Raw genomic sequence first — 27,418 nt, 5'->3', positions numbered from 1 at the left:
GTCTTGGAAGAATATTTTAAATGCCACCATACAAATGGAAAGAAAGGATGGACAGGAAAAATGGCATTTACTTCTATAGCCTAGAGTTCGATCCTGACAGGGTTCAAGGTTGACTCAGCCTTCCATCCTTCTGAGATTGGTAAAATGAGGATCCAGATTGTTGGGGAGGGGGGGCAATATGCTGACATTTTAAATTGCCCAGAGAATGCCGTAAAGCACTATGGGGCAAAATAAAGGTAGTCCTTGACTTAAAACAGTTCATTTAGTGACTGCTCGAAGTTACAATGGCACTGAAAAAAGTGACTTTCGACCATTTGTCACATTTATGACCGTTGCAGCATTCCCACAGCCACGTGATTTACATTGAGAAGCTTGACAACTGGCTCATATTTATGATGGTTGCAGTGTCCTGGGGTCAGCGCGATCCCCTTTTGTGACCTTCTGACAAGCAAGGTCTATGGGGAAACCAGATTCACTTAACAACTATGTTACTAACTTAATACCTGCAGTGATTCACTTAATAAATATGGCAAGACAAATCGTAAAATGGGACCAACTCACTTAACAAATTTCTCACTTAGCAACATAAATGTCGGGCTCAATTTAGAATCAATCTAAATAATAGTAATAATAATAATAATAATAATAATAATAATAATAATAATAATAGAGGTGCAAGGGACCTTGGAGGTCATCTAGTCCAACCCCTGCTCAGGCAGGAAACCCTATACCATTTCGGACAAATGGCTGACCAATCTCTTCTTAAAAACTTCCAGTGTTGGAGCATTCACAGCTTCTGGAGGCAGGTTGTTCCACTGGTTAATTGTTCTAACTGTCAGGAAATTTCTCCCTAGTTTTAGGTTGCTTCTCTCCTTTATTAGTTTCTATCCGTTGCTTCTTGTCCTGTTTTTAGGCGCTATTGCTATACACAACAAAAGTTCTTTTGAGATTCTTCCATAATTTTTAAAAGTGGGAAAGGATCTTTAGAGCAAAAAGTTTAAGAAATATAGATCTAAAAAGGCAGTCCTTGACTTACAACCCCAATTTAGCCTAAAATTTCCATTGTCAAGCAAGACAGTTATTAAGTGAGTTAATAACTTAATAACCATTTTAAACTTTACTGGCCATAGTTGTTAAGTGAATCATTGCAGCTGTTAAATTAGTAACATGGTTGTAAAGGGAATCCCAGCTTCTCCACTGACTTTGCTGGTCAGAAGGTCACAAAAGTTGATCACATGGCCCTGGGACACGGCAACCGTCATACATATGAGCCAGTGGCAAATCATCCAAATATTGATCACTTGACCGTGAGGGTGCTACAACAGTCATAAGTGTGAAAAAGGGTCATAAGTCACTTTTTTTTCAGTGGGGTCGGCGCTGGAACCTGATACAACCAACATGCAAATTATTTTCTCTAGTTTCCTTGTTGTCTTGATTTTTAGAAGACCCTGAAGTAGTGTGTCTACCTCAAATTATTAAATCCTCTTGAGATTTTATTTTTAAATAAAAAGTGTGCACATTTTACATTGCTGTTGTTGTTGATGATGTCGTAGCATGATTTCCGTTATTTTAATAAAGATGTCATTTTTGGTACCTTTTTTTTGAACAAGCAAAGGAATCATTCTATGTAGCAGCCACTAGGTGTCACTTTGTTAAAAGAAGAAATGATTTTGTATTCCAGTTAAAACTCGTCCTAGATTCCTAAATCCCTTAAATGGTATTAGTTTAAAATAACCTGACCCTTAGCAGCTTGATCTACAGCAGAAGATCCTGAATTCCACCATTAGATACACAAGCCAAAAATGCACGTGACTAAAAATGCATGTTGAACATTTTTTTACAGATTACTTCAAACCACATGGAAGAAAAAGTACCAAGACAGGAAACAGCCTTGATCCTCAATGAACACTCTGCATCCAGATGTTGTGTACTCCTTACACTGGGAGAAATTACTCATGAAAAACCAACCGCTGTATTATCTGAACTTTCTCTATTGCATTCCTCTGTTCAAAAGAGACTCGGTTAGCCTGCTGCAGGCCAAGAACCGGGTAGCATTTCAAATAATCTTACACACACACACACACACACACACACACACACACACACACACACACAGACGCCTTTTCTTAGTGCTGCTAAATATGGCTAAGAGCCAAATGCTTGTTTGGGCTTGCTTGCCTGTTTTGTATTCTTACCCAGCCTAGATCCCATCAAGCTATTTTTGAAACATCCTTCGGTTTCAATTCATCTGAGACTGTGTGCACTGCCGGACAATAATTTTAAAAAGAACAGGTTCTTAATCTCCTGTAACCACATGAAATGTTTACAAGATTAACCAAAGGCATTTTTAATACCAGGAACTGATCTGACATAAAGGATCAAATCATTTGTAATTACTTTCCCTCAATAGAAGTTACACATTTCCAGTTTCTCACACTGTAATGCTGGTTCTTTAGATTCAGTTTGGTTCTTTCCTTCCTCAGAAGGACCAGACATATAGAAAAGGGATATTTACTGGTAATTCATTTATCCCATCGATTAATAAATGTTGCAGATGCCAACTCTGGGTGGCTCACAACATATTGAAAACAATAAAAAAAGAATATAAAGTAAACAATAAAAATTGTTCCCTGTGGAACAGTGCAATTTTAAATAATTCATTGATTAAAATACGTGTTTGTTTCTACTTCTATTTTGTACAAACGTAAATATTTGTTTTGCTTTCTGTTTTTCAGATAAAGTGAACACTAGCTGGGTTTATAAGACTCAATAAATAAGCCAGTCACAATGATGGTTTATTCATTTTTTCACATTTTCTGGGTTTGCACACTATATTAGGCAAAGGGGGTGGGTGGGAGTGGAAGGCACTCTTTTGTTTGGTTCTCCTTCCAAGGCCAGTTCCAGTCTGTGTTGGTGCAAGGGAAGTAGTCAAGCCCAAGACTCCTGCTTTGCCTCTGCTCTGCCATCCTCCCTTTTTAAAATATTTACATGAAGCCACTGGTCATTTTGGGGTATGGTATTCTCAATATGTGGATGATGTTCAGTTCTACATCTTTGACCTCAGCCATTCAATGAAGTGGTCAACTTCTTTTCCAGTGAAGGTCTGGACAAGGAGGAATGGGTTGTGATTCAACCTTGCCAAGAGTAAGCTGCTAAGGATTTGGAGACATTCACATCTGGGATTTGCTCTTTGCTTTGGAATGGAGTGGTTCTGTCCTACTGAGACTTGGGTGCAATCTGGGTTTTTTTTCCCTGCATTCACAACTCCTGTTCAAAAAGCAGGTGAAAGCTTTGGCCGGGGAAAGCAGCTTTGTCCAAGTGCATCTTGTGCACCAGATGTATCCATTCCTGGACCAGGAGAACCTGTTCATGGTCACTCATGCCTTAGTCACTTCTGATTGAACTAGTGCAATAGATTCTACATGGAGCTGCCCATGAAGACTATCCAGAAGCTTCAGATGGTTCTGAATGCAATGACCCATGCAACACCCTATTCTATAGAGTGCACTAGCTTCCAGTGGGCTTTCAGATGCAATTCAAAATGCTGGTTATCAATTTTAAAGCCTACATTTCATAGGACTTGAGGGACTGTCTTCTTCTAAGAACGTCTCCCCAATCCACAGTGATCCTATAGAGAGGGCACACTCCTGATTCTTTCTTTTAAATCTTGTCATTGTATGGGACTTAACTGTGATTGGCTTTGCTCTCTGAATAGACCCTTCCCCCTCCCCAATATATAACACACAATATAGGAAAACCGTGTGAGACCAGCCTCTTCCCCTGGACATTAGGGGCCAGTTAACTAAAAGTTCCATTTTGGTTATTGGGTTTATTGCTTGTTTGCCATTTAATATTTATAATAGTTATATTTTGTAATTAAATGGGAGATGGCAAGTTTTATTTATTTATTTATTGTTTGTTTGTTTGTTTGATATTTTGAGCTGTATGCTCTCCCAGAGTCATGCTGTTTGAGTCAGGGTGGGATGGGATAGAGGGGGAGGGAAGGAAAGGAAAGAGAAAGTTCAGCATGTCATGTGAATCTACATGCTGCAAAAATATAAGAATACATAAATATCTGGCCTCAAATATAAAATCCGCCTTTCAAAATATAACAGACACATATTTAAATCTATCTTTATTACCCTAGGTCAGGGGTAAGCAACCTTGGCTCTTTTATGACACGTGGACTTCAACTCCCTGAATTCCTGAGCCAGCCATGCTGGGAGTTGAAGTCCACGAGTCATAAAAGAGCCAAGGTTGCCTATCCCTGACCTAGGTTAATAGTTCCCTTTGCAAATCTTTAGTTGAAATTCAGTGCTATATTCTTTTCAAATAATTAATGCTACATTGGTAGCTCTGAAATTAGATTGAGACCAGCTTGAAGATTGTCACTCCAGGGCAGATACTCACATGTAGTTTGTTGAGCAAAACCGCATCAGTTGTGCTATTAGCTCCTGGTTTAGCAGCTTTCCAGAACTGCTTCTGTGCAGAATAGCGATTCATGGGGCATAATTTAAAAAGGCAGTCTGTACAGAGGTATAAGAAAAAGATTATTGCAGTGACTATTAATACATGCTATTACTATTGATCTGTGCATTTTATGTTTAAGGAAACAATTTAAAACAAGACACAGGAAATCAAAAGTTCTCAGAATGAAACAATAGGAAAACTAAGCCATGGTGTGTGAGCCTAAAGAAAGGAAAGTTTTGTCAACTTTTTGAGATAATAAAGCAAATTATTTCTAAATTATCTTGGGCAATTTTGAACTGAAATATTTGTCAATCTTCAATTATATTAAACATTATAAAGTAGAAGTGCTTGTGAAGTACTGATCCCCAAACTACATTTTAAAAGCTCTGATATTCATTTTAACAGTTTTTAACACTTTACATTGGGAAAAATATCTAGCATTGTCTTGTATTTTTAATGTTTCTCGTTTCTGCTAAAGTTTTTATAGACTCAGAGAAATAAAGTAACATTTTTTCTAACTCTAAATCAAAGCTTAACTTCTATATGACAGAGACATTAATAGCTTAAATGATACAAGTAATGTGGATGCTTTTCAAAATATTTGAAAAGTTATTACAAATAAAGCCCTTTGGAATATTAAAAAGTAATTCAAATACTCAAATGGTGTCTTTTTGTACAAAGATTATGGCTTGATAACTAAAGAAATTCTCAAATTGGAACATAGAAATGTCGTTGAGAACTTTTGGTTAACAGGACTAAAGGTAAATGAAAGAAAGAAACAAAGGTGATTTTGTTGTGGAAATTTATTAGAGATCACAAGAACACTTGAATGAAGGTTTTGTGTGCTAGATGACCAAACTTACAAAGAAGCATACAACAGTGACAATGTTAATCTCAAAGCTAGGAAGCCCCCACTAGCATTTGCACAACATCTGCTTAACAACTTTAACATAGATTCTCAATGGAAAGCCTTCCTGGCCTCCATAAAGGTCTAAAGACCTGGCTTAGCCATCAGGCCTGAGGATCAGAGTGGTAGAGAGCCCATAAAATTGTGGTGTTATAAGTATTTGAGCTCTCAATCCAAGCAGGATTGCGTAAGAAGGACACTGGACAGCTGAATAAAAAGGAGGCAGGCAGTTTTATTCGAGATGAAGAATCTGCTCCAGAAGATACCTATAAATGGACAGAGATCAGACATGTACATGGCAATGGGGTGTAGATAAGTTTGTGAATGTAACCTTTATAATGTTTAATTTGATAGATGTGCAGCTTTTTGCTGATTGCGTAGATCTTTCCCCTTTCATGTGTTTCTATGTGGGACCTTTGGTGCCACCTCTGTGTGTATCCAGGGAAATTCTATATTGTGAGAAGACTTTTTTCTAGTTTTGGTTATTTGTGGGTCATGTTAATGATGGAAAGGAGAGTCAGAAACAGTATAGGAATAAATCTAAATTTGAATTAAAATTTTTTCCATGGTTATTAAATCATTCCCACACTGATAAGATCCTTAAGTTGACTGTGGTATCCTATGACTGTACTGTACAGCGTTTGATTGTTTAACTGTCTTAATGTTTTTAATGTTTGATGTTTTTTTATATATTCGGTTCTTAGGCAATTGACGAAGACACATGATGAACAAGTAATCTCTTTATTGATCTTCTCCTTACAACCAAGCAAGAACAAAAGGCACGCAGGCCTTTTATAGAGTCCTGAACCCGGACAGTGTCAGCCAATAAGAAGCTGGCTGTTTTTGCGCCTTGCGCATGCGCACAAGGCTGGTGACAGCCAGTCTGGTCCTGGGCAGCTTTTGGTCTGCCTGGGACCGTTTGCAACATTTCTGAGCATGCTGAATACTTCAGCAGGCTCAGGACACAACACCCATCCCCCCTGGATAAAACAATATACCTTATTATGTAACAAGATGTAACAAGCACAGGTACATGTGTTCAAGGGACTGGGGGTTAGTGGAAATCACAATAGTCTGCACATAGGCAGAACACTCTTACATTACTACTTCTTATAAAAGAAATACAACAAATAATAAGTTGAAGGTAACACTCCTCCACTGAGTGCTTGCTCTACATCTTGTTTAAGGACCAGTTAAGTTCCCTTAGAATTGACAGAAACCTCACATAGTCCTCAAGATGTTTAGGCGGGCCCTTAGCCCGCTGTGACCTTCTGATGACCGGTGAGTTGCCTGGCCTGCCAGCTTGCCTGCCAGGCTAGGCAGATCAGGACTTTGATGCCCCAAGGACCCAGGTGACCCATCCAGCTGCTGACTGGCTGGACCCTCTAAGTCCAAGCCAGGGTTCCTTGGAGGGGTGGAAGTCCCCAAGTCTACAATGGACTTCTCTTGGGAACACTGTCCCTCGAGCCCAAGGCCAGCAGCTGGAGTGGCCTGGGTGGCGGAAGTGCCCCAGTACTCCATAGCCCCCGTGTACATGCCGGAGGTGCCAGAGTCAGGAGCCGCCTCCATGGCAAACCCCTTCTTTTTTGCAGCAATAGCTGAACTGTGTGAGTGCCCCTGGTGAAATTCCCACTCTGTGGCTGTGTTTGGATTATGTGGATACCCCCGGTGCAACTCCCTGTCTGGAGCAATGACTGATGTGCGGGATGACTCCCTTTCTGGGGAATTCCTGTTCGGAGCACTTGCAGAACCTTGAGATGACCCCTGAACAGCCTCAGCGGCAGTCTCAGCAGCTTGTGAGACACTGCTAGAATTGGGAAACTGTGAACCAGAATACAGATTATGGTCCTCCCCCTCCCCCAGAGCAGAGCCAGGAGCGGAAACGTAGCTGTTAAGCCTTCAGTGCAGTTGATCGATATGTCTGTGAATGACACCTCCATCATCCAAGGCCACTTCGTATGACAATGGCCCAGAGACCTTGCATACCACTGCTGTGACCCAGAGATGACCAGGCCCATAGTTCCTTGCCCAGACTGGATCGCCCACCTGAAGTCTCCTAGGTGCCTGCAGCTATGACACCTGTGAAGCCACCCGGCAAAATACAATTGGGCACTATTTCAGGGACAGGAAGTGAAGAAGAGAGAGTTCATTCCAGTATTTGAAGCACCTTACTTCCTCTCATCGGTCGCTAAGCAACTGATAATGCAAAAATGAAATCAAGCTCTTTCAAAACTGTCTGCTCCAAGTAACCATTAAAACTTCTAGCTGCCAGAAATGTGGGGGGAAAAAATAGAACAGCTGTTCCAAGTGCCTCTTTGCAATTAGGCAGAAATAAAACTTTAGGCTGCCATTATGTAATCCAGTAGATAACACAGTAGAATATACAGTTTTGCTAGTTATAAATAGGAGTTGCATAGAAATAAAATTTTTAAAAGATGACATTAAAGAAAAAAAATAGATTACTTCAAAACTGAGTATCCCTTAAAAGATTATGGAAGAGAAAAAATGGGTCACTTCACCACTCTATACACATTCTGGTACAGAGAAGTTCCCTCAGGATGTAGTGGTACAGAGAAGTTCCCTCTGAAAGCTTAGAAGACTAAACTTCTGATCCAGGTGACTGACTCAGATTGGATCCTGCAACATTATCCCGGGATACATATATCTGCATTCATTCACTCTACTATTATCTGATTTTACTCCAGATCTCCTTAAATCTTTCACAGGAAGAGAAGGGGATGGTTCCAGAACTGAGCCTTCTTTGGATTTGAGTTATTCCTTCACAGAAGATTATAGTGCAAATAGTTATTTATATACATATAAATCAACTTGGTATAAGAAGGAATTTTGGGAGCCCTCACTTGTTATTCCTCTTCCCGAGGATAGTGCTACATAATCACTGGAAACAGCAAACAACTCTCAGTGTCTTTTCTTCATGACAGTAGTCACAATCCTGATGAGGAATTGGTAATTTCCAGCATGGGATGTTGGACAAATGTTATTAAAATACATATGCCATAACAATTAGATTTTTAATAATGTTTTCAGTGGTTTTTGAGCATGTTTAACATCATATAACATATAAATCAGGGGCAATATATAATAGCACTGGAAAACTGAACCTATAAAAAGATCTCAAGTGTGATGAGGACATTTTTACTTTTAAATAAAGATTAATAGGTTGTGATTGGCAAACAGACTCAAGACTTCTTCCCAGTGTTTTTTTTTTCCTGGATTATATAGTAACATTTGTGAATCAGCTAAATATTCAATTCCAAGAATGCCAGTTTGGTGTAGAGCAGGGGTCTTCAAACTTGGCCCTTTTATGACTTGTGGACTTCAACTCCCAGAATTCCTCAGCGGCTGAGGAATTGTGGGAGTTGAAGTCCACAAGTCATAAAAGGGCCAAGTTTGAAGATCCCTGGTGTAGAGGGTAAGGCAGTAGGCTAATCCTGTCTACTTCTACCTTAGACATAAAGTCATCTGGATGACTTTAAGCCAGTCATTTTCTCTCACCCTCTAGAAAGCACACAATGGCAAACCATTCTGGCAAAAACCTTGCCAAGAAAACTGCAGGGATATCTCCAGGCAGTTGCCAGAGACAATATTGACTCAAAGGATCCCCCCCCAAAAAAATAAATTCAAGAGTTCCATAGAGTTTTTCCATGAATATTTCTCAATGTGCTCCCTACAGCTGTGTTAGAGAGTGAGTATAATAATGCACTTTTCAATGAACATTTTTATTCTTCTGGCTCCAGGGAGGGAAGTCACTACCACACTTTTTATTCTATTGTCTTGTACCAAGATAGTGGACTGAAATTATTACCGCTAGTTCTCATTTAATGACCACAATTGGGCCCAGAATTTTTATCATCAATTGTTGCGGTCTTTAAGCAGGCCACCAAATAACCTGACTTGATTTTTGGACTGTTTTTATGATGGTTGTAAAGTGACTTATCATGATCGTTATGGAAATCACATGGTCATTAATAAGAAAAATCCATTCTCCCAAAATGGGTATATTTTTCCAGCAACTAACAGGAAAAAAGTTACAAATTGAAATCACATGACTGCAGCACGCTGCAATCAGTTGTAAATGCAAATTGGATGTCAAGTACCTGAAATGCCATCATATGATCACATGTTATGTATCTTTGCTGCTACCTAATATTACACTAAAAGACAATACAGGAACATTATTTGATTCCAATTTCTATTTTTTTCCTGTTACTGAATGATATGTTTATATGGATTATATCTACTGAATCTTAGGAAAGTTTTATTTGGTAAGCAATTATTTCTGATTATACCTTATAGTTTTGTAACTTGTTTTCACTTGTATTGTATATGCTTATTTATTTTATCATGTTGGTCTATGACCATAGTGAACTTTAACACTGTCCATATCATTTAAGTGATTCTAGGCAGTTCATAATAAAAAACATGCTGTGGTATAAAAAGATGAATAAAAATGGAGTTAAAACCAAATTAAAACAAATTAAGAACTGAGCTATTAAAAGATTACAGAGGTGGACAGTGCAGCTTCACATTACCAACCTTTCTCAAGCTTCATCTCCATCTTAGAACTCCATGCCAATTGGCAGAGCCCAGACTTAATATTCCTTTGGAAGGCCAGAAGGATGGGGACCCACTTCACCTCTGTGAATAAGATGCTCCAGAGGGCGGGGTCAATGCCAGAGAAGGCTCTCTTCCTAGATCCACTAGTCAAAAGTCTTTAATTGATGGGATTTGCAATATGTCTGACCAGGAGGGATGGGTCAATGTGATTGGGCTGAGACAGTTCCTCAGGTAACCCGGTCCCATTCCTTGAAGGGATTTAACAGTGATTTTGCAAGTTATTCAAGGTCACAGAAAACTCAAAGATAACTGCCTTTATCACAATGTTACCACCAATATTATTATATAAGTGGTAATTCCTAATCAGCCCTGATTAATCCTTGGAGGACAGACACTTGAGAACTCCAGCAGTCTTTGCTAGACTGGGAAGTACACAAAATGTTCAAAGAAAACAAAGGTAACCTGTTGTGTAATCCTATAAACAAAACTCTATGAAGGTCTGTAGTCCACCTGGAATTGAGATTGACACAAGAGTGTGTTTATCTTTAAAAAAAATAAAGATGAAATGTGGAAGATCTGGAAGAAATAATATTTTGAGCAATAGACTACCAAGCATGCTTTTAAGCATTTTTTAAAATTTTATTTAATATTCATTTAATTTAATAGTCCAAGAACAGATTGCTGGGCATTTTTTTTAGTTTAATGCATCTACATGTAAATCTTGGGATAAAAGGATACCTATTAAAGCAATTCCACAAAAGAAGCAAAGACAACAGTTCCTTTATCTATAAGGTATTCCCTCTCAAATTAATATTTTACCCATTCCTTCTTTTTTAAGTGGTACAATAGGGCACATGTGCAGGAATGGGAAGTCTCTTATAACATATATTGTGTTCAGGTCAGATAATAAGAAACAAAAATAGTATTTGATCTACTATAAAACATATACACCTGTTTCATCTGCGGCTTTCCCTCTTTACGTGTTGAAAAGCTGCACTGTTTTAGAAAGCATATGAATTCAGAATAGTCCCTTGACGATTATTCCAGTAACCTGACTATATATCAAAACCTTTTATTCTCTGCTTGAGAAAGTGCACTAGTGTGAATGTAGCAGTAGGATTATTCCACTTATGCTCTGATATTAAATCTTCATAGGAAAAGAAATTGGAGAAAAAACTATTTACCTAAAATTATTAAATAACCCAACTATGGAATTTTTTTAAAAAAACATTCTTTTCTCCCTAATGGCTGTTACTCCATTTTCTGGAACTTGAAGCATGATATACAGGTAGTCCTTGACTTACAATCATTCATTTAGCGTCTGTAACTTGCACTTACAACTGTTACAGCATCCTCACGGTCGTGCGATTAAAATTTGTGCACTTGGCTATTACAATGGCTGCAGTGTCTCAGGATCATGTGAGTATCATCTGCAACCTTCCCAGCCAGCTTCCAACCAGCGAAGTAAATGGGGAGACCCGGATTCGCTTAATGACCATGATATTCACTCAACAACTACCATGCTTTACTTAATGAAAACAAAGAGTTCATAAAATCAAGCACAACACACTTAACAACAGCTTTACTTAGCAACAGAAATTCTGGCCCCAAATTGTGGTTATGAATTGTGGATTACTGTACCATCTAATGAGAACTGCCAAAATGGCGTGGTCATGCAAAAATATCTGAGGGGCAAGCGACAACAAATCACAAGAATAATTTTTGGGAACTCTGTGAATCATTTCCAAATAGAGAGTCAGTTGATGTAGTGATTAAAGCACCAAAGTAGAAACTAGGTGACTGTGAGTTCTAGTCTCCTCTTAGGCACGAAGCCAGCTGGGCGATCAAACATTCTTGCTATCAGTCCTAGGAGAAGGCAATGGGAAACCACTTCCGAACTCTTGCCAAATAAATAGCAGGGACTAGTACAAGCAATCACCAAGAGTCAATGCTAATTTAAAAGCACCAAAAAACAACAACAAAACTTTGGAATAAGTGGGAAAATGTCATTATCCTTTATGCAATCCTTTGCTTGACTGAAGAGCTGACACAGAGAAAGATAGCAAAAGCATGTGGCAGAATATTCTTCCTAAAACAATATTTTGATATGTTTTAGTTCTAACTATCAACTTTTGAAATGGTATGCAGCCATAATCAATATCTCCAAAGTGACCATGTTTGTGTCTACATAATGGAAGAAACAGAATGAGAGCACGCATGAATGAGCATGTACATGCATGAGTGAACACAAAGGCAGCAGAGAAAAATAGAACATAAATTAGCTAAACCAGGGATTTTCAAAGTCTTCCAACCAATGGACCCTGTCAGTTAAAAAAAAAAATAATTCTGAAATCTCTGATCAAGAGACAGAGCTCTACTTATAGAAAATGGCTGAACTGGAGTCCAGGTTTTTTGCCCTTATTTTTCCATGGAACCATATCAAGTTTGTGCAGAATACAGTTTGAAAACTCTGATCTAACACAAGCCATTCTTTTAAAAACTCATAACAATTTTTATTGCTATTCTTTGCATCAACATATTGTGCTCGTCTTTTCTGCAAACGTAAGTTTCAACAAAAGCTTCGCAAAATTGTCTTAACTGCTTTGAGAAGCCACAGAACAAGACCCCATGAGGAAATTTAAACCCCCCCAGAATAAATAAACTCAAGATAAAATCTCATGTCCTGATTCAAATTCATTTCTCATCACTTAGCAAAGTTTTAAAACTGGACTTGCAACAGTTTATTTGGAACTTTTATAATTTTAATCTCCAAATTAAATACTTAATCTGTGAATTACACAAAATAATATCTAATATTTCTCTTCCATCTTCTCTGAACTTGTAGTGAAACATTAAGTCATATTCTGATTTCTGAAAATTAAGAGATTGGAAAGATACTATTTATCTTTTAATATCTCAGATGTTTCAAGTAAATCTGAAGCATTAGTGAAATATAAATGGTCCAGGTCTTTCACAAGTATTCCTCACCCTAATACCTCCTTTAATATTTTTATTTTGTATTCCTAGGGAACCAAAGATACTCATTGCTATAAAAATAGCTGTGGAGATAATCAACATTCTTGTCTTATTCCATGAAGTGCAATAGGATTTGAATTCAAACTCCTTTTTTCACAATGTTGCTGTCGACGCTGCAAATACTGTATATTCTTGCTTTGACAATATGCAGAACTGTCTGGTATTTTTAGAGTTAATGCAGAGCAGAAGAAGGTAAAGGGAAAGAGAGAGGAAGGAAACCTTTGACCTTCATACTAATTGGATAACCATGATATATGACAGCTAATTTGGGGAGGGAACATGCTGATAATTTAATTGCTCAGGGGAAGAGAATTTAGATCTTGGCATACCTCCCTTATGCCTGTGCCTACAATTTGTAACAATAAAAGACTTTTAGGAAAATCAATGCCTGGAAGTTCTTTGAAGTGTTTCATTAGCTGGAACCATAACAGTTGCTAGATTACAGCTACAAATCTATCAAATTTGGGGTCAAATTAATCTTTCTCCAAAGCCCCTTTTTAGAGGTCCAATGTAATAATGTTTTAAATATATTTAGGGCACACTTAATCAAGAATTAATATTTTTATTTTTTTTAATCAGGACTAGAATTTCTGTTGCTAAGCAAGAGAATTGCACAAATTTCACAAGTGTTTTTTGCCAGTTATTAAGCGAATCACTAGAGTTGTTAATCCCATGCAATGGGATCAATCAGAGTAGAGCTGGAAGGTCTACTCTTGGAGGTCTTCTAGTCCAACCCCCTGCTCAAGCAGGAGACCCTATACAGGGATAGGCAACCTTGGCTCTTTTATGACTCATGGAATTCAACTCCCAGAATTCCTGAGCCAACATGGCTGGCTCAGGAATTCTGGGAGATGAAGTCCATGAGTCATAAAAGAGCCAAGGTTGTCTATCCCTGCCCTATACCATTTCAGATAAGTGTCCAGTCTCTTCTTAAATACATCCAGTGATGGAGCACCTACAATTTCTGAAGGCAAGTTGTTCCACTGGTTAATTGTCCTCATTGTTAGGAAGTTTTTCCTTAATTCCAGGTTGCTTTTTTCCTTGATTAGTTTCCATCCATTGTTTCTTGTCTTTCCCTCTGGTGCTTTGGAGAATAGTTTGACACCCTCTTTTTTGAGGCAGCTCCTCAAATACTGTAACACTGCTAACATGTCACCCCAGTCCTTCTCTAGACTAGACATACCCAATTCCTGCAACCGTTCTTCATATGTTTTTGTCTCCAGATCCTTAATTATCTTAGTTGCTCTTCACTGCACTTTTTCCAAAAGTCTCAACATCTTTTTTTGGTAATGTGATGACCAAAACTGGATACAGTATTCCAGGTGAGGATGCTGCAATCATAATAAATACATGCCTGTTGTCAAGTGCCCAAATTTTAACCACGTGACTGTGGGAGTGCTGCAATGGTTGTAAATATGAGGACCAAGCATAAATCACTTTTTCCAGTGTCACTGTAACTCTGATCAATCACTAAACAAATAGTTGTAGGATGAGGATTATCTGTACATTGTCATGTTCTAACTTGCCCCCCTCCCCTTTCCCTTTCAAAGCCAAAGCAACACAAAATAATGCATCAATGTATTCTGTGCTCTTTTGAACACTGAATATGTGATTGTCTAAGGCAGCGGTTCTCAACCTGTGGGTCGGGACCCCATTTGGGGTCGAACGACCATTTCACGGGGGTCGCCAAATGCAGTCCGCCATTTCCCCCCCCTTTTCCTTAGCTGTGCTACTCCCTTTTATTCTATTGGCTTTTGAAAGCCAATAGAATAGACTCTGTTGAATAGAGTCTAATTCTATTGGCTTTTAAAAGCTAATAGGAATTGTCCAGCCTGTCTCTGCCCTGCTGAGCCCGCCAAAAGTCCCATTCTGCAAACGGTGCTGCAAGTTATCTGCAGCGAAGGCGAGCTGTCTGGAAGTTTCCACCCATCCCTGCTGAGCAACTACTAAAAATATAAATAAAAGAGGGCCAGGGGTGGGAGGTGGGAGGTCGGCGGGCACAGGAAGGGTTGCTGGTGCACGTGGGGCCCGGCGGGTGCCTTATCTCCCTTGGGCTGGGCCAGCTGGTAGCCCAGGTGGTTGGCCTGCGCCGTCTCTGCTGCTTGCCAGCTACGCCTCGGCCGGTGCAGGGGGCGGCACCACGCATGTGCGGCGCTCCTGGGCAGGGAAAGTCCTCAAGTTATGACCGGTTGGGTAGTCCTCGACTTACGACCGGTTGGGGGTCGCGGCATTAAAAAGGTTGGGAACCACTGGTCTAAGGCAGTATTTTTAGTGTGGTCCAAGAAGTCCAGGTGGGGAGAGGTCCTCCAGCACTCTTTCCAGTGTCCAAGAAATCAAAATTATTTACCCAACCTTAAAGTTTTTACAAAAATGTAAAACAAATGTCACTCTTCTCATTATTATTTGTTAAAAAATACAGGTTTTTTCATGATAAATATTTTATTTATGTTATATTTAATATTGTGATTTTTACACAATAAATAAATATTCTACAAATGGATCTGTTTTAATTTTTAATATGGTAAATATTGATAAGTGCAGTCCATTCAAACAAAAGATCTTTTAAGGTCTTACATAATTTTTAAAAGTAGGATGCGATCCTGAGAACAAATGGTTTAAGAAACATTGCTCGAAAGAACTAGCAATTTGTTATCTTCTGGGAAAGTTATTACAGTGGGAGGGACTTCAGTTCTTTCAAATCTAAAAGAACCGAATAACATAATCAAATGCAAGATAACCTCCTGTCAAGCTTGTTTGCAAGGGATGATACTCCAAGTTCATTAAAACGGAAGATCTCCTGATGATTAAAATTGATTGCATTGACTGCGAAAGAGGAGAAACGAAAGTGGGAAAATAATCACTAAACTAGCAGAACAGCTTCTTCCAGAGGCAAGCAAGGAACACAGCTTTACCAAATAAGGCAAGTTAAAGTGAAATGTCAGAAAGAAGCAGGCTCTGTTGTGGTTGAGTTTCGTGTGTGTGTGTGTGTGTGTGTGTGTGTGTGTGTGTGTGTGTGTTAAAAATCAGGCAGCTGGTTAAAAGAACATGTCCTTATACTAGTATTATTACAGCCAGGATGCAGATGGAAGGAACACATGTTTAGAAACCAGGAGGAAAGGAAATTCTCCCCCAAAGGGAACTTAACACTCATTTAACCCTGACTTCATAAAATTGCCAAGTCCTGTATATTTTTAAATAGAGAAGAAATATTACAGATTGTAGTTAAACCATCAGTCCAGTGTCCTGTTCAGTGAGATAATGAAAATGTAGTATTTCCCTGGTGTGAGATATAAATATCCGCCTGATTAGCAGCTAAGTTTATAATGCAGAGTGCGTCCTAGGGTGATACATACAGAATATTAGGTGCTTTAACACTCCTCCATCGTATACTTGTCATTTCCATGATTACACTTAAATAAAAATAGACCGTGCATTCTTGACATTAATGTGTGTTCCAAAATAGCATTGATTTTATTTTAGGAGAAACTTTTGGAAAAATTCCTCGACTTTTTAATTCAGGTATGCACAGGTTGTATCAAAGGTAATTCCAGCAGTTTGGGAATTACAAAACTGGTGGCTGGATTCAAATAAGAGCTAAGTCTCATGGACCATGGGGAAAGGGAAGAGTGCTGTCTATGATCTTTGCCACTGCCCTTTAGGTTTTATTTTAAATATGTTAATATTTTACTACTTTTCTCCATGAAAATAATTGTGTGCCATATTCATTGTATAAAACAGCTAGTAGTAAACTTAGCTAGACCCATGAGTAGCTCAGACTCTAAACTTTATACTTGCTGAATTGTTTTCTACTCAGATACGTTCAAATCAAGAATGTATTACAAATCAAAGAATTAAAATGGATGGAAGGAGAGAAAAATGAATGAATAGGGCTCCATAGTTCAATCTGAGCTACATATATTTTCTTCTATTGGAGTATTAAAAGTAAAATCCCCCTACCCCAAAGTCACTTGTGAAAAAACACTGAGGGAAAAGAAAACAATTAGAAAGGAATTTGTCTGAACAGAAATATAAAGTTGGCTCTAGTAGTTATCAGATGCCTATTCATTAATTTTCCATGTAGTCACTGCCATTCTTGCTTTTTGAAGTATTCATTCATCCATTTTTCTGCTCTTGGCACTACATGGTAAACCTTGGAGCTTTTTTTACACAAAGGGGATGCCATCCTAGTGTGCTGCATATATCCATGAAATTTTTGTTAAAGGAATCCTGCTTTATGGTCACTGAATGAGTTACAGTATCTCAATATTCAGATGACACCCAGCTAATCTAAGTTAGTTGTAATCTTATCCTAGAATGACTAGTAGTCAGATTAGAAGGTGGAACTGAACAAATTAAAAATCAGAGCAAAAGGGATTTTATGATGGACAGTCTCTGTATTAGTAGAGTGATGGAAATGACTACCATACCTAAATGGGACTGTACCTCTACAAAAACAACAAATGCATGAATGTATTTTGAACTAGGCCTCTTCTTGGTAACCAAGTATATCAGTATATCTTTTCTTCCTAGAAAAGAAGAATTTGAGTGTTATGATTAAGCCAGTTGCCCTAATACTCTTCTTTCTAGAATTTCTAAACTATACTGCTTCTTACCTGTGATAATTTATATAGAAATTCTAGTTCAAAATATCTGGAGGATATCATAATAGACTGATGAATGCCTCATAACCTCACAGGAAGATCATGAGGCCAACAGAGTCCTTGTGACTGAATGGCTGATAAATCAAATACTTAGAGCTTTTACTTTTAATGCCGCGACCCCAACTGGTCATAAGTCGAGGACTACCCAACTGGTCGTAAGTTGAGGACTACTCAACTGGTCGTAAGTCAAGGACTTTCTCTGCCCGGGAGCACTGCGCATGCGTGGTGCCGCCCCCTGCACCAGCTGAGGCGTAGCTGGCAAGAGGCAGCGACGGCGCAGGCTGACCACTGGGTGGGCCACCAGCTGGCCCAGCCCAAGGGAGGTAAGGCACCTGCAGGGCCCCACATGTGCCAGCAACCCTCCCTGCGCCCGCCGGCCTCCCACCTCCCACCCCTGGCGCTCTTTTACTTACATTTTTAGTAGTTGCTCAGCAGGGAGGGGTGGAAACTTACAGACAGCTCGCCTTCGGTGCAGACAACTTGCACCACCGTTTGTAGACTGGGGCTTTTAGCAGGCTCAGCAGGGCAGAGATAGCCTGGACAATTCCTATTGGCTTTTGAAAGGCAATAGAATTAGACTCTATTCAACAGAGTCTATTCTATTGGCTTTCAAAAGCCAATAGAATAAAAGGGAGTAGGACAGCTAAGGAAAAGGGGGGAAAATGGCAGACTGCGTTGTTTGGCGACCCCTGTGAAATGATCGTTCGACCCCAAATGGGGTCACGACCCACAGGTTGAGAACCGCTGACTTAGAGCATACAGTGACATTAGGCTGCTGTGAAAGCTGTTTCAAAGCTACTATTAGCTCAGATTTTTGGCCATTAAAAGCTATAAAGAAAAAAAAGCATCATTTATCGTGAAATGTTTGCCTATAACTTTTTGGAATAACTTCAGATGTTCACTTTGCATTGATTTACACTGAATCTTCTACAAATGGATACCTTCGTGGGTTTTTTTGTATTATTGAAATACTGAAAACATATTTTTGGATTGCGATTACATTCAGTATTTTCCAAGGTGCTTTCTAAATTGTAAACCAAACTGCAAAGAATGTACACCAAGATTTATAATAAGCCATACCAGGAAGATTATATTTTTCCTGAATTTTTTTTAAAATTGGTTGCTATAAAATAGTGATGGCAAACCTTTTAGCGACCCAGTGCCCAAACTGCAATCCAAAACCCACTTATGCATCGTCGGGTGCCGGGTGGGTATGGCCCATTGGGTGGGCGTGGCTGCAGTGGTAACAGCAGACTGGGTGGGACTAAAAAGTTCAATCAATCAATTCCAACTTTGCAACAATCTGAGGACCCAGATTGTTGGGGGCAATGTAAAATACATATATACATTGCTTACTGGTGTACACCGCTTAGAGAGTGCTTGCACTTAAAGCGGTATATAAGTCTCATAAATAAATAAATAAATAAATAAAATAAGATCTTTTTTTTTTCCACGAGAAGTTGAAATTGACTGATTGATTGAACTTTTTTTTTTACATGGCGGCGAAGGCCTAAAGCAAAAAGGTTTTATAAAACCCAATTGAAGGCCTAGGACTGGGACGATGGCGCGCATGCCCACAGAGAGGGCTCTGAGTGCCGCCTCTGGCACCCGTGCCATAGGTTCACCACCACTGGTATAAAATATTAGTCATATCTCCAAAACTGCAGATTAACAATTCCTATAGTACACTAAGAAGTTTCACATGCCTATTCCAAGTACATTGGGATTAAAACAAAAGTACAAGCAACCTTTTTCCCACATGGAGTAGGAAAGGTCTTGGAATGTAAATGAAACAACATTTTATTCCATGAAAGAACAAAGTGAAACCACAAGATATGACATTCTATGGCCATTAGAGATGTATTATTAGAAGTGTTTCTTCCGCTAATGTACTACAGCCATATAGAACCTGCTTCCTTTTTGTCTGTACTTTTGACACAATGTTAGGCAAATATACCACAATGACAAAAGAAAATGTCAGTGCAATCCCATACTCATATATTCTGTTGAGATAAATGGGATTACTCTTTAAATGGTCACAGGATTGCTACCTGAGTAAATTAAATAAATGCAGATGTAAAAGTGATGCAGCGGTTGGACTAAGACTGATGAGACCCGAATTCAAATCCACCCTCAGCGACAGTCATTCACCCAGCCCATCCCATCTCACAGAGTTGTGGTTGGGCAAAAAAGAAAGAAAGAAGAAAGACAGAAATACAGAAGGGAGTGATATGTACATTGCCTTGATCTCCTGGAGAAAAGGATTGTACTAAAGAAACAAATAAAAGAAATATGTAAGCAGAGAGAAAAAAAGCCGAAGGCATACAAGAAATAGACAGTATTGTATTGGTATAAGACGGGGGTCTTCAAACTTGGCCCTTTTATGACTTGTGGAATTCTGGGAGTTGAAGTCCACAAGTCACAAAAGGGCCAAGTTTGAAGACTCCTGGTATAAGACTACTGTACTTATTTTCTTGATTTATGCATTTTAGCAAATTGTTAAGGTCCTACTCTTTCAGAAGCAATTTGCCATCATTCTGCATCAGCAATGACTATGATATATTGTTGCCCAAGCTATCTTGCCAATTTCTGTTCTGTACCACAGAAGAAAATTGGCTCCCAACATTGACAGAACATTAAAATGCCACCATCTGATGCTAGGCCTCCTCCAGAGAACATTTAAAACCATCCTTCCCAGGTTCCGTAAAGGGAAAAATGTCAAAAGGTAAGGCCAGAATTTGACTTATTACTACATCCATTTGCACAAACCGGTTCATCTTTCAGCTACCGTAAGAAATTTGATATAAAACATACATCTTCTTTTAAATTTAATCACCTCCAAATGTTGATTGGGAGAAACAAACTTCAAGGTAGACAGGTTGATTTACGGTTTGCCTACACAATTTATGTAAGAGAAATTGGGTGCAAAAGAAAACAAACTAAGGCAAAATATTAGGTACAAATTATGGAAGAAAGCAATAAATGTGTGGGTTTGCTTTTCCTGCTGCAATACTACTGAGGTGTGGTAAGGGACACTTAAGTTCCATCTGAACTGTAGATAAGGATTGTAAACTACTCAAAGGAGACTTACATTATTACATTATTCATGAATTTTCTGTCTTTACTTACCCAGTTTATTTATTTATTTTTAAGAGATATAGAACTAAACTCAACAATCCAATGGATTTAAGCTACTGTAGACAAGAAACCTATCTCAAAAACTTCACATGCTGGACTCCTTTTGACATACAGTAAGCTGTCTTCTTCCTTTGAGCTTTCGCCAACTTTATAACTTTCCCGTAGATAAGCATGCAATTTCCATTAGACGATAATAGCTAGAGACATAGAATGTCTTTTAAAAAGGTAAAGGTTTCCCCTGCCGGTCATGACTGATGCTAGGGAGTGATGCACATCTCTGATTCACAGCTGAAGAGCCAGCATTGTCTGAAGATACTTCCATAGTCGTGTAACCAGCACAATGATGCCGAGGAGCACAGAACACTGTTACCTTTCCACCTAAGTGATACCTACCATATTTCCCGAAAGTTAGGCTCAGCCTGATAATAAGCCCTAGCTTGATTTTTGGAGGTGGGCCTAATATAAGCCCTACTCCAAAACTAAGCCCTAGGTGCACCCCTAAAAATCAAGCTAGGATGGGGATAGGGGGTGAAACTATCCCACACGCCCCAAACCCACTTACCTTACCGGTATGACCACTACAGCTAGGCCTCACACATCCCAACACCTGTCACGCCACTACTTAACTTCTTCTGTGGTGGCTTGCTGCCACTTGTGGCTGGTTGCCATGTGGTGCATTGCACTGTTTCCACTCCTCCCAGCAGGATGCCTTTTCCGCTGCTTGTGCAATGCTTTCTGCTGCTCACATGCTTTGGGCCGCTTCTGTTGCTCGTAGGAGGCTATGTGGCACTTCAGGCTGTTTCCACTGCAGAAATGGCCCAAATCGCCATGCAGCATCCTGCCATGAGCAACAGAAACAGCGCAAAGCACTATGCAGCATCCTGCTGGGAGGAACGGCAACGGCGCAATGCACCACATGGCATCCGGCCACAAGTGATGGCAAATAGCCACAGAAGTCAAGCAGTGGCACAACAGGTGTCAGGATGTGGGAGGCCTAGTTGTGGTGGTCCTAAGGTAAGACATTCTCCCAAATTAAGACCTAGTGCCTCTTTTGGAGGGAAAAAAAAATATAAGACCAAGTCTTAATTTCGGGGAAACACGGCATTTATCTACTCGCATTTGCATGTTTTTAAATGCTAGGTTGGCAGGAGCTGGGGCAAGTTCACCCCAGCACGCTGTAGTTAGGTCTCAAACTGCCAGTCGACAAATCCAGTGTCTTAACCACTTAGCTGCCATGCCCAGAGTGTTATTAGAAATAAGTAAAAGCCACGGGTTTTAAATATAAAACAATTTAAAGCATTTAGTAACAGATTGCTGTCATTCTACCATTTGATGGTCTCCCAAATTACTAACACATCAGCTTCACATTACATATTTATGAACAGAACATAAAGGAACATACTAATGGAACAGAGGTAAAATATAAGATCAGCCCAACCACTACACCAAGTTTATTACCCTTGTTTTAAGTAATGTGCATGCTTGTGCATACTTAATATTGTATTATCCTTTTCATGATCTCTTTAACTTCACTATTCTTTCAGTACCATAAGCTAGATTTGAGCCATTGGGATGTCTGAGGTGGCTCACAATGGTCCTTCAATCTTCATGTCCTCAAGCTTACTGCTTTTGTATACTTTTCTTCCAAATACTATGTTCCCTGTGCCTCTTTCAGTCCACTCTCTCCACTCACTGCAATGGTCTCTTCAGCTTTTCTTCTTGCTTTGCTGTCCCTATCTTCTGCTCCTTCAGTCATCCTCCTACTACTACTTCTCTACCACCTCTTCACTGATCTTTCTAATCTGATGGCTCTTCCCATCCTCTCTGTACTCAACTTCTTTCCAATAATTTCCAGACTGCCTGCCTTTGCAAGCCTTCCAGAATTTCCCCAAACTCCATTTGATCAGAAGCTGTACTTATTCCACTGAGGGATCTTGGTGCTAGCCCTGATAATATAACCTAGTTTAGGTAATGAAACATCTGCAAGAAAACAAACCAGCTCAGAAAGCATAAAGGACGCCTCATGTCAACTTTGAGCTACAAATATTCTTCTTTATCAACTACTCCATTCCAAAAAGTCACATGCACATAGGTGTGAGGAGTCAGCTGCAACAATTTTACAAGCAGAGATGGCTATGACACTAATAGGTCCTTCTACTAATTAAAAAAACTGTAATAATTAACAAAACCTTCCTTTTGTTATTCTTTCATTTTTTTCCAAAATAGAAGTGCAGCATTCTTCCTTATTATTAAGGAGAGCTAAGTCATTGTATTATGTCTCAATGTTATAGCAACTTTTACTGATGAATAGGAAAAAGCATTTCTTCTTTGAAATTCCTTACATTTGTCCATGAAGTAGAAAGTAAAAGCAAGCCCACCCACATTCTGAATGAAATTCCCAACACCTTATGGAAAGATGAGTATGGCCTTTGAGTTACTAAAAGTTACACACCCATGATAAAGTAAAAGGAATGGATTTAGCAAGAGCATCAGGAATAATATACCAACCAGATTTAAATCAAATTCTAAATCATAAACCAGAGCCTGCCAGCCACAATAGCTGGCTTCACATATTGCCCTAATATATTATGCTCTTCTCCTTAAACTATTATTTATTTTTATCATTTCTGTCCTGTCTGTTTATGCAGGTAGAACCTTTCTACAAATCACTGTGACAGAGATCTATCAGTCTTTGTTCCCTACTCATTCCAGATTTGATTAATCAGGTTCATATACTTCAAAATGCTCTTTTGGTATATTGGGAAGAATGGCATATACTGTATGCTGGAATCCCTTGTATATTAATTTGGAACCATTGCTCCAGCAATAGTAAATATCTTCATGGTACCAGAAGAAGCAAATGTCTTAATCTCTGAGACAAAAAATAAAATAAAATCCATTTTTTCCACTTCATTAAGAGAAGGAACTAAAAGAACAGCAATAGGCCCTTATAATATAGAAGTTTTTCTTCCACATACATCCATTCTGAATTGCTAGCATACATTTAATTATTTTATAATATCTGGCATTCAATACTCGCTATGTCTAAGTTCATTCTATTATGTTTATTAATATGTACATATATATATTTAGGAAGCAAATGAAGAGCACATAACCAGTTTTATAAAGGAGATAGTGAGAAAACAGATATAAAGCTTTCTCAATAATATAGCTCATTTCACCTGTACTGTCTTTCCTTCACTATACCTTATTTCTTTTATTTTAAGTTTCAGATAGGAAAACATTATGACCTTATCAAGGTACATCCTAGCTGCAAAGCAGTATTATTCTCTGACAAATGCTGTACTTAAAAAGCTGTAATACTTGGTACCTCCCCACCCTTAAGTTTTAATTGAAACAATGCACAAAAGAAATGCAAAGCTACTGATCCAGACAAAATTATGTTGACAGTAAATATAGAAATAAGAGGCATTTCAACCCCCCAAAAGGGAGAGGATGTTTGTTTTTTTTATGTTTGCAAAAGCTACAGACCTTAAGATTATATAGCTTACTGTACATTTAAAATAACTATTGGAAAATATATATATTGTCACATATTGCACAGAAAACACCTCTTCAGCAAAAAAAAAGATTACTACCCCAACCTAGCAAATCTCAGTGAAATAATACAAGAATTCAGTCAACCGAATAGTACATTCTGCTTAAAGAAGAAACCATGAGACTATTTACTAAAAGCAGAATCTTCTTTAAAACAGAGCAATGATATAAATTTATTTTTGAAGATACTGAAATTCAAAGATTAAACATTAGTACACTTTGGCAACCAAAACCATAATTAGATCATCTGGATAAAAAATAAGCCTCTTTTATGGCTTAAAACAATCTTTGAAAAAGATGTTTCTATGCTGAATCCTAGCTCTAGATTTGTTTTTTATCTGCTTAACTTTTATATAAAAACTCTCCATCTTCAAAGAGATGACAGAATCACAGGTTTCCTGTGCTCAGTGAAATCCATCAATCCTCGCACATGTCACCTTGACAGCTAATACAGAGGACAGTGGGACACTTGCTGGCACAGAGGAACTGGATAGGTTGGTTTTGATAGGTTGCGTAACAAAACCATTGAGACTGGCAAAGTCAAGGGCAGAAAACAAAGGCTGAAGCGCTCTCCTGCATAGATATATTAACATAGTTACAGTCTACATACAAAGAAGCTCACTAGTATATTTGTGAATGTTTATGGAGATTCTCAGTCATCCAGGTCACGGTTGTCCCAAAGGTGTTTTTATATGTTGAGCAAGTCTGAAGCAAGTTCCCCACCATCCAGTCAGAGCTGAAGAAGCTTCTTGGATGAGAAGTGAAATGTCTTCAAAGAAAAACGACTTGTCTCTTGAAAAAGAACCTTTGGTTATATTTGTGAAGTCTCCAGGAAAGGCCACAATGGCAGTGCACTGCTTTGGTAAAATAGTTCAGAGTTGAAATCATAAAGAAGTGGGTTTAAAGACTTTGCCATGATCTGCATCATACATGAGTAAACAAAACTCTCTTAACACCAGGTAGGTGTCTATGTCAGGGATGTCTGCAAGAGACTGTTAATAAAAAGTCAAGATGGCAGCTACCAATGGTGCAATTGAAGCTCCAGTTGCACTATTGTGGCTGTCATCTTTAATTTTGATCAGTTTGTGAACATTCCTGGCATGAGTCCTTTTGTACTTAACTGTGAGTGGAAAATGACAAAACAAAGAAGCACTAAATTGCTTTTCTACAACACTTGGCCCACGAAGGCAAAAGCTCATGATGACATCAATCCAAAAGCAGATAATTTGTATTATCATCATGGAAACTGAGGCTGTGTTTGGGCACACTTTTTCTGAACTTGCTTCAGACTTGTTCAATGTATAAATCCACAATTTCATATTCTTCAGTTATCTCTGGACTCAATTAAAAATTATTTTTACATGACATTAATTATGAACAGATTTCACACCCCACAGTTCCCATCCATATAACCGGCGGAAGGCCTATTTTGTTCTTGTCTGTCCTTTCTACAACTCAGTTCAGTTAACTAAGGAAAAGCCAACCATCTGTATTACCCAACACATTTTAAGAACTGTTCTGAAACTAGCCTTTGCTAGTTGGCTTTTTTATACTTTCCCTGCCATTCCCATTTCATCCTTGCTTTCCTCTTCTGCTTTTCTTCAAAGAGAACATTTGAAAATATTATCACGGAAATTGAACATTTTATACCTGTTAAACAGATGACAGTATACAATTGTAATAGTGTTCAGAAGATTATAAAATTCCATTTTAGTTGTCCATATGCAACCCAAAAGTGTCCTGCTTCAGAGGAACAGATAATTATGAGATTGCCTTGCTTTTCTTCTTCTTTCCTATCTTCCACTGCAATTATTTGAAATTAGCATCTCAGACTACATCCTTAGATAATACTTATTTCTCCATAAGAGTCAGAAATAACTATTCTTCAGCATGCAAACTCTTGAAACTTGCTCCTGGCAATATACATAGGACCAGCATAGACACCAGGGCCTCTGGGATTGGATAGCAAATACTAAAATTGTTTTAAATGCTCCCTGATACCAGACTCAAAATGAAAATATGTTTGTCTTTTTAACTACCCAAATCTCATGAAATCACTAAGTCACACATGATTTTGGATTCAAATTAAATCTTATGAAGTGTTGGCACTGTTGTACATAGCATCCCGGACTTCAGATGGGAAGTCATTTTGGCACCTTCAGTTTTTGTAGACTTTTTTACCCATTTTTGTTTTTACAACCACCTAGAGAAAAACATTTGCTATGGTCTCCAAGACCAATGTTCCCTCACTTTATATAATGGTGATCTAATAGTCCACAAAAAGGAAAAGGGTAGAAATCTCAAACTAAAAGACTATGCTCTCAATTTTCATAATTAGAAGATTAAATGAGGGCAACTCTAGGTTTATGCAAATGTGTGGAACTTGAAGTGCAGATTTTAAAACACAGTGTTCTTACTACTGGCTGCACTTTATTTTCCCTGACATAAAAGCTATAAGTAGGTTAAGCAGCCCTAATTTTAATTATTCATAGATTTATCAAGGTACATAAGTCTCATGACGTCTATTGACCACATATAATATTTCATTCATACTCAGACTGGCTTATTAAGTAGGGTACACACTAATTATAGAAAACTGATTATCTAGTTCTTTCTAACAGAATGTCATTGAAGGTAAGGTCAGATCTTACACAGAAACTATGGTAACAAAAACACATTATGTCTTTGGTGGACAATGTTGGAAAATAGCCATTAAATGGAACAGTAAAGTAATAAACCTAATAAAACGTCTTTAGATGCTTGCTTTCAATTTTTTATTAAAGGTAAGTATCTCATCAAGGGTAAAGGAGGAGAAGATAAACTATGCAGCTAAAAAAGGCATCTTCATGTGGTATTATGCAACATTTTCAAGTTTGTTCCTCCTTGTTTAGTAATGTCAAGATCATGTTCTTTATTCTTTACACTCTGGTAGTTTGCGTTACAAGCTTTTAATTCTACATAAATATATTTCAATCACTAATATTTGATTAAGCTTAACTTTCATATAACAGAATAATAGAGGTAGAAAGCACCTTGGAGGTCTTCCAGTCCAACCTCCTGCTCAAGTAGG

At 38.4% G+C, this 27,418-nt stretch overlaps 1 protein-coding gene across 5 annotated transcripts in view; it reads right to left on the bottom strand.

Annotated features, from left to right (window-relative positions):
• The window catches only part of ITPR1 (inositol 1,4,5-trisphosphate receptor type 1), a 253,455-nt gene that overhangs the window by 146,191 nt on the left and 79,846 nt on the right, over positions 1-27,418 (bottom strand). For all 5 annotated transcript variants that reach the window (XM_039334139.1, XM_039334135.1, XM_039334136.1 and 2 more), the window contains exon 4: positions 4,411-4,526. In XM_039334139.1, coding sequence (XP_039190073.1) covers positions 4,411-4,526 — 116 coding nt within the window. The remainder of the gene's footprint in view (positions 1-4,410; positions 4,527-27,418) is intronic.

The sequence above is a fragment of the Crotalus tigris genome, unplaced genomic scaffold (assembly GCF_016545835.1).
Source record: "Crotalus tigris isolate CLP2741 ecotype Arizona unplaced genomic scaffold, ASM1654583v1 scf7180000017625.6296891, whole genome shotgun sequence".
In the NCBI taxonomy this organism is placed as follows: domain Eukaryota; kingdom Metazoa; phylum Chordata; class Lepidosauria; order Squamata; family Viperidae; genus Crotalus; species Crotalus tigris.
Note: the sequence above shows the minus strand (reverse complement) of the source record. Positions and strands in the feature narration are given on the sequence as shown.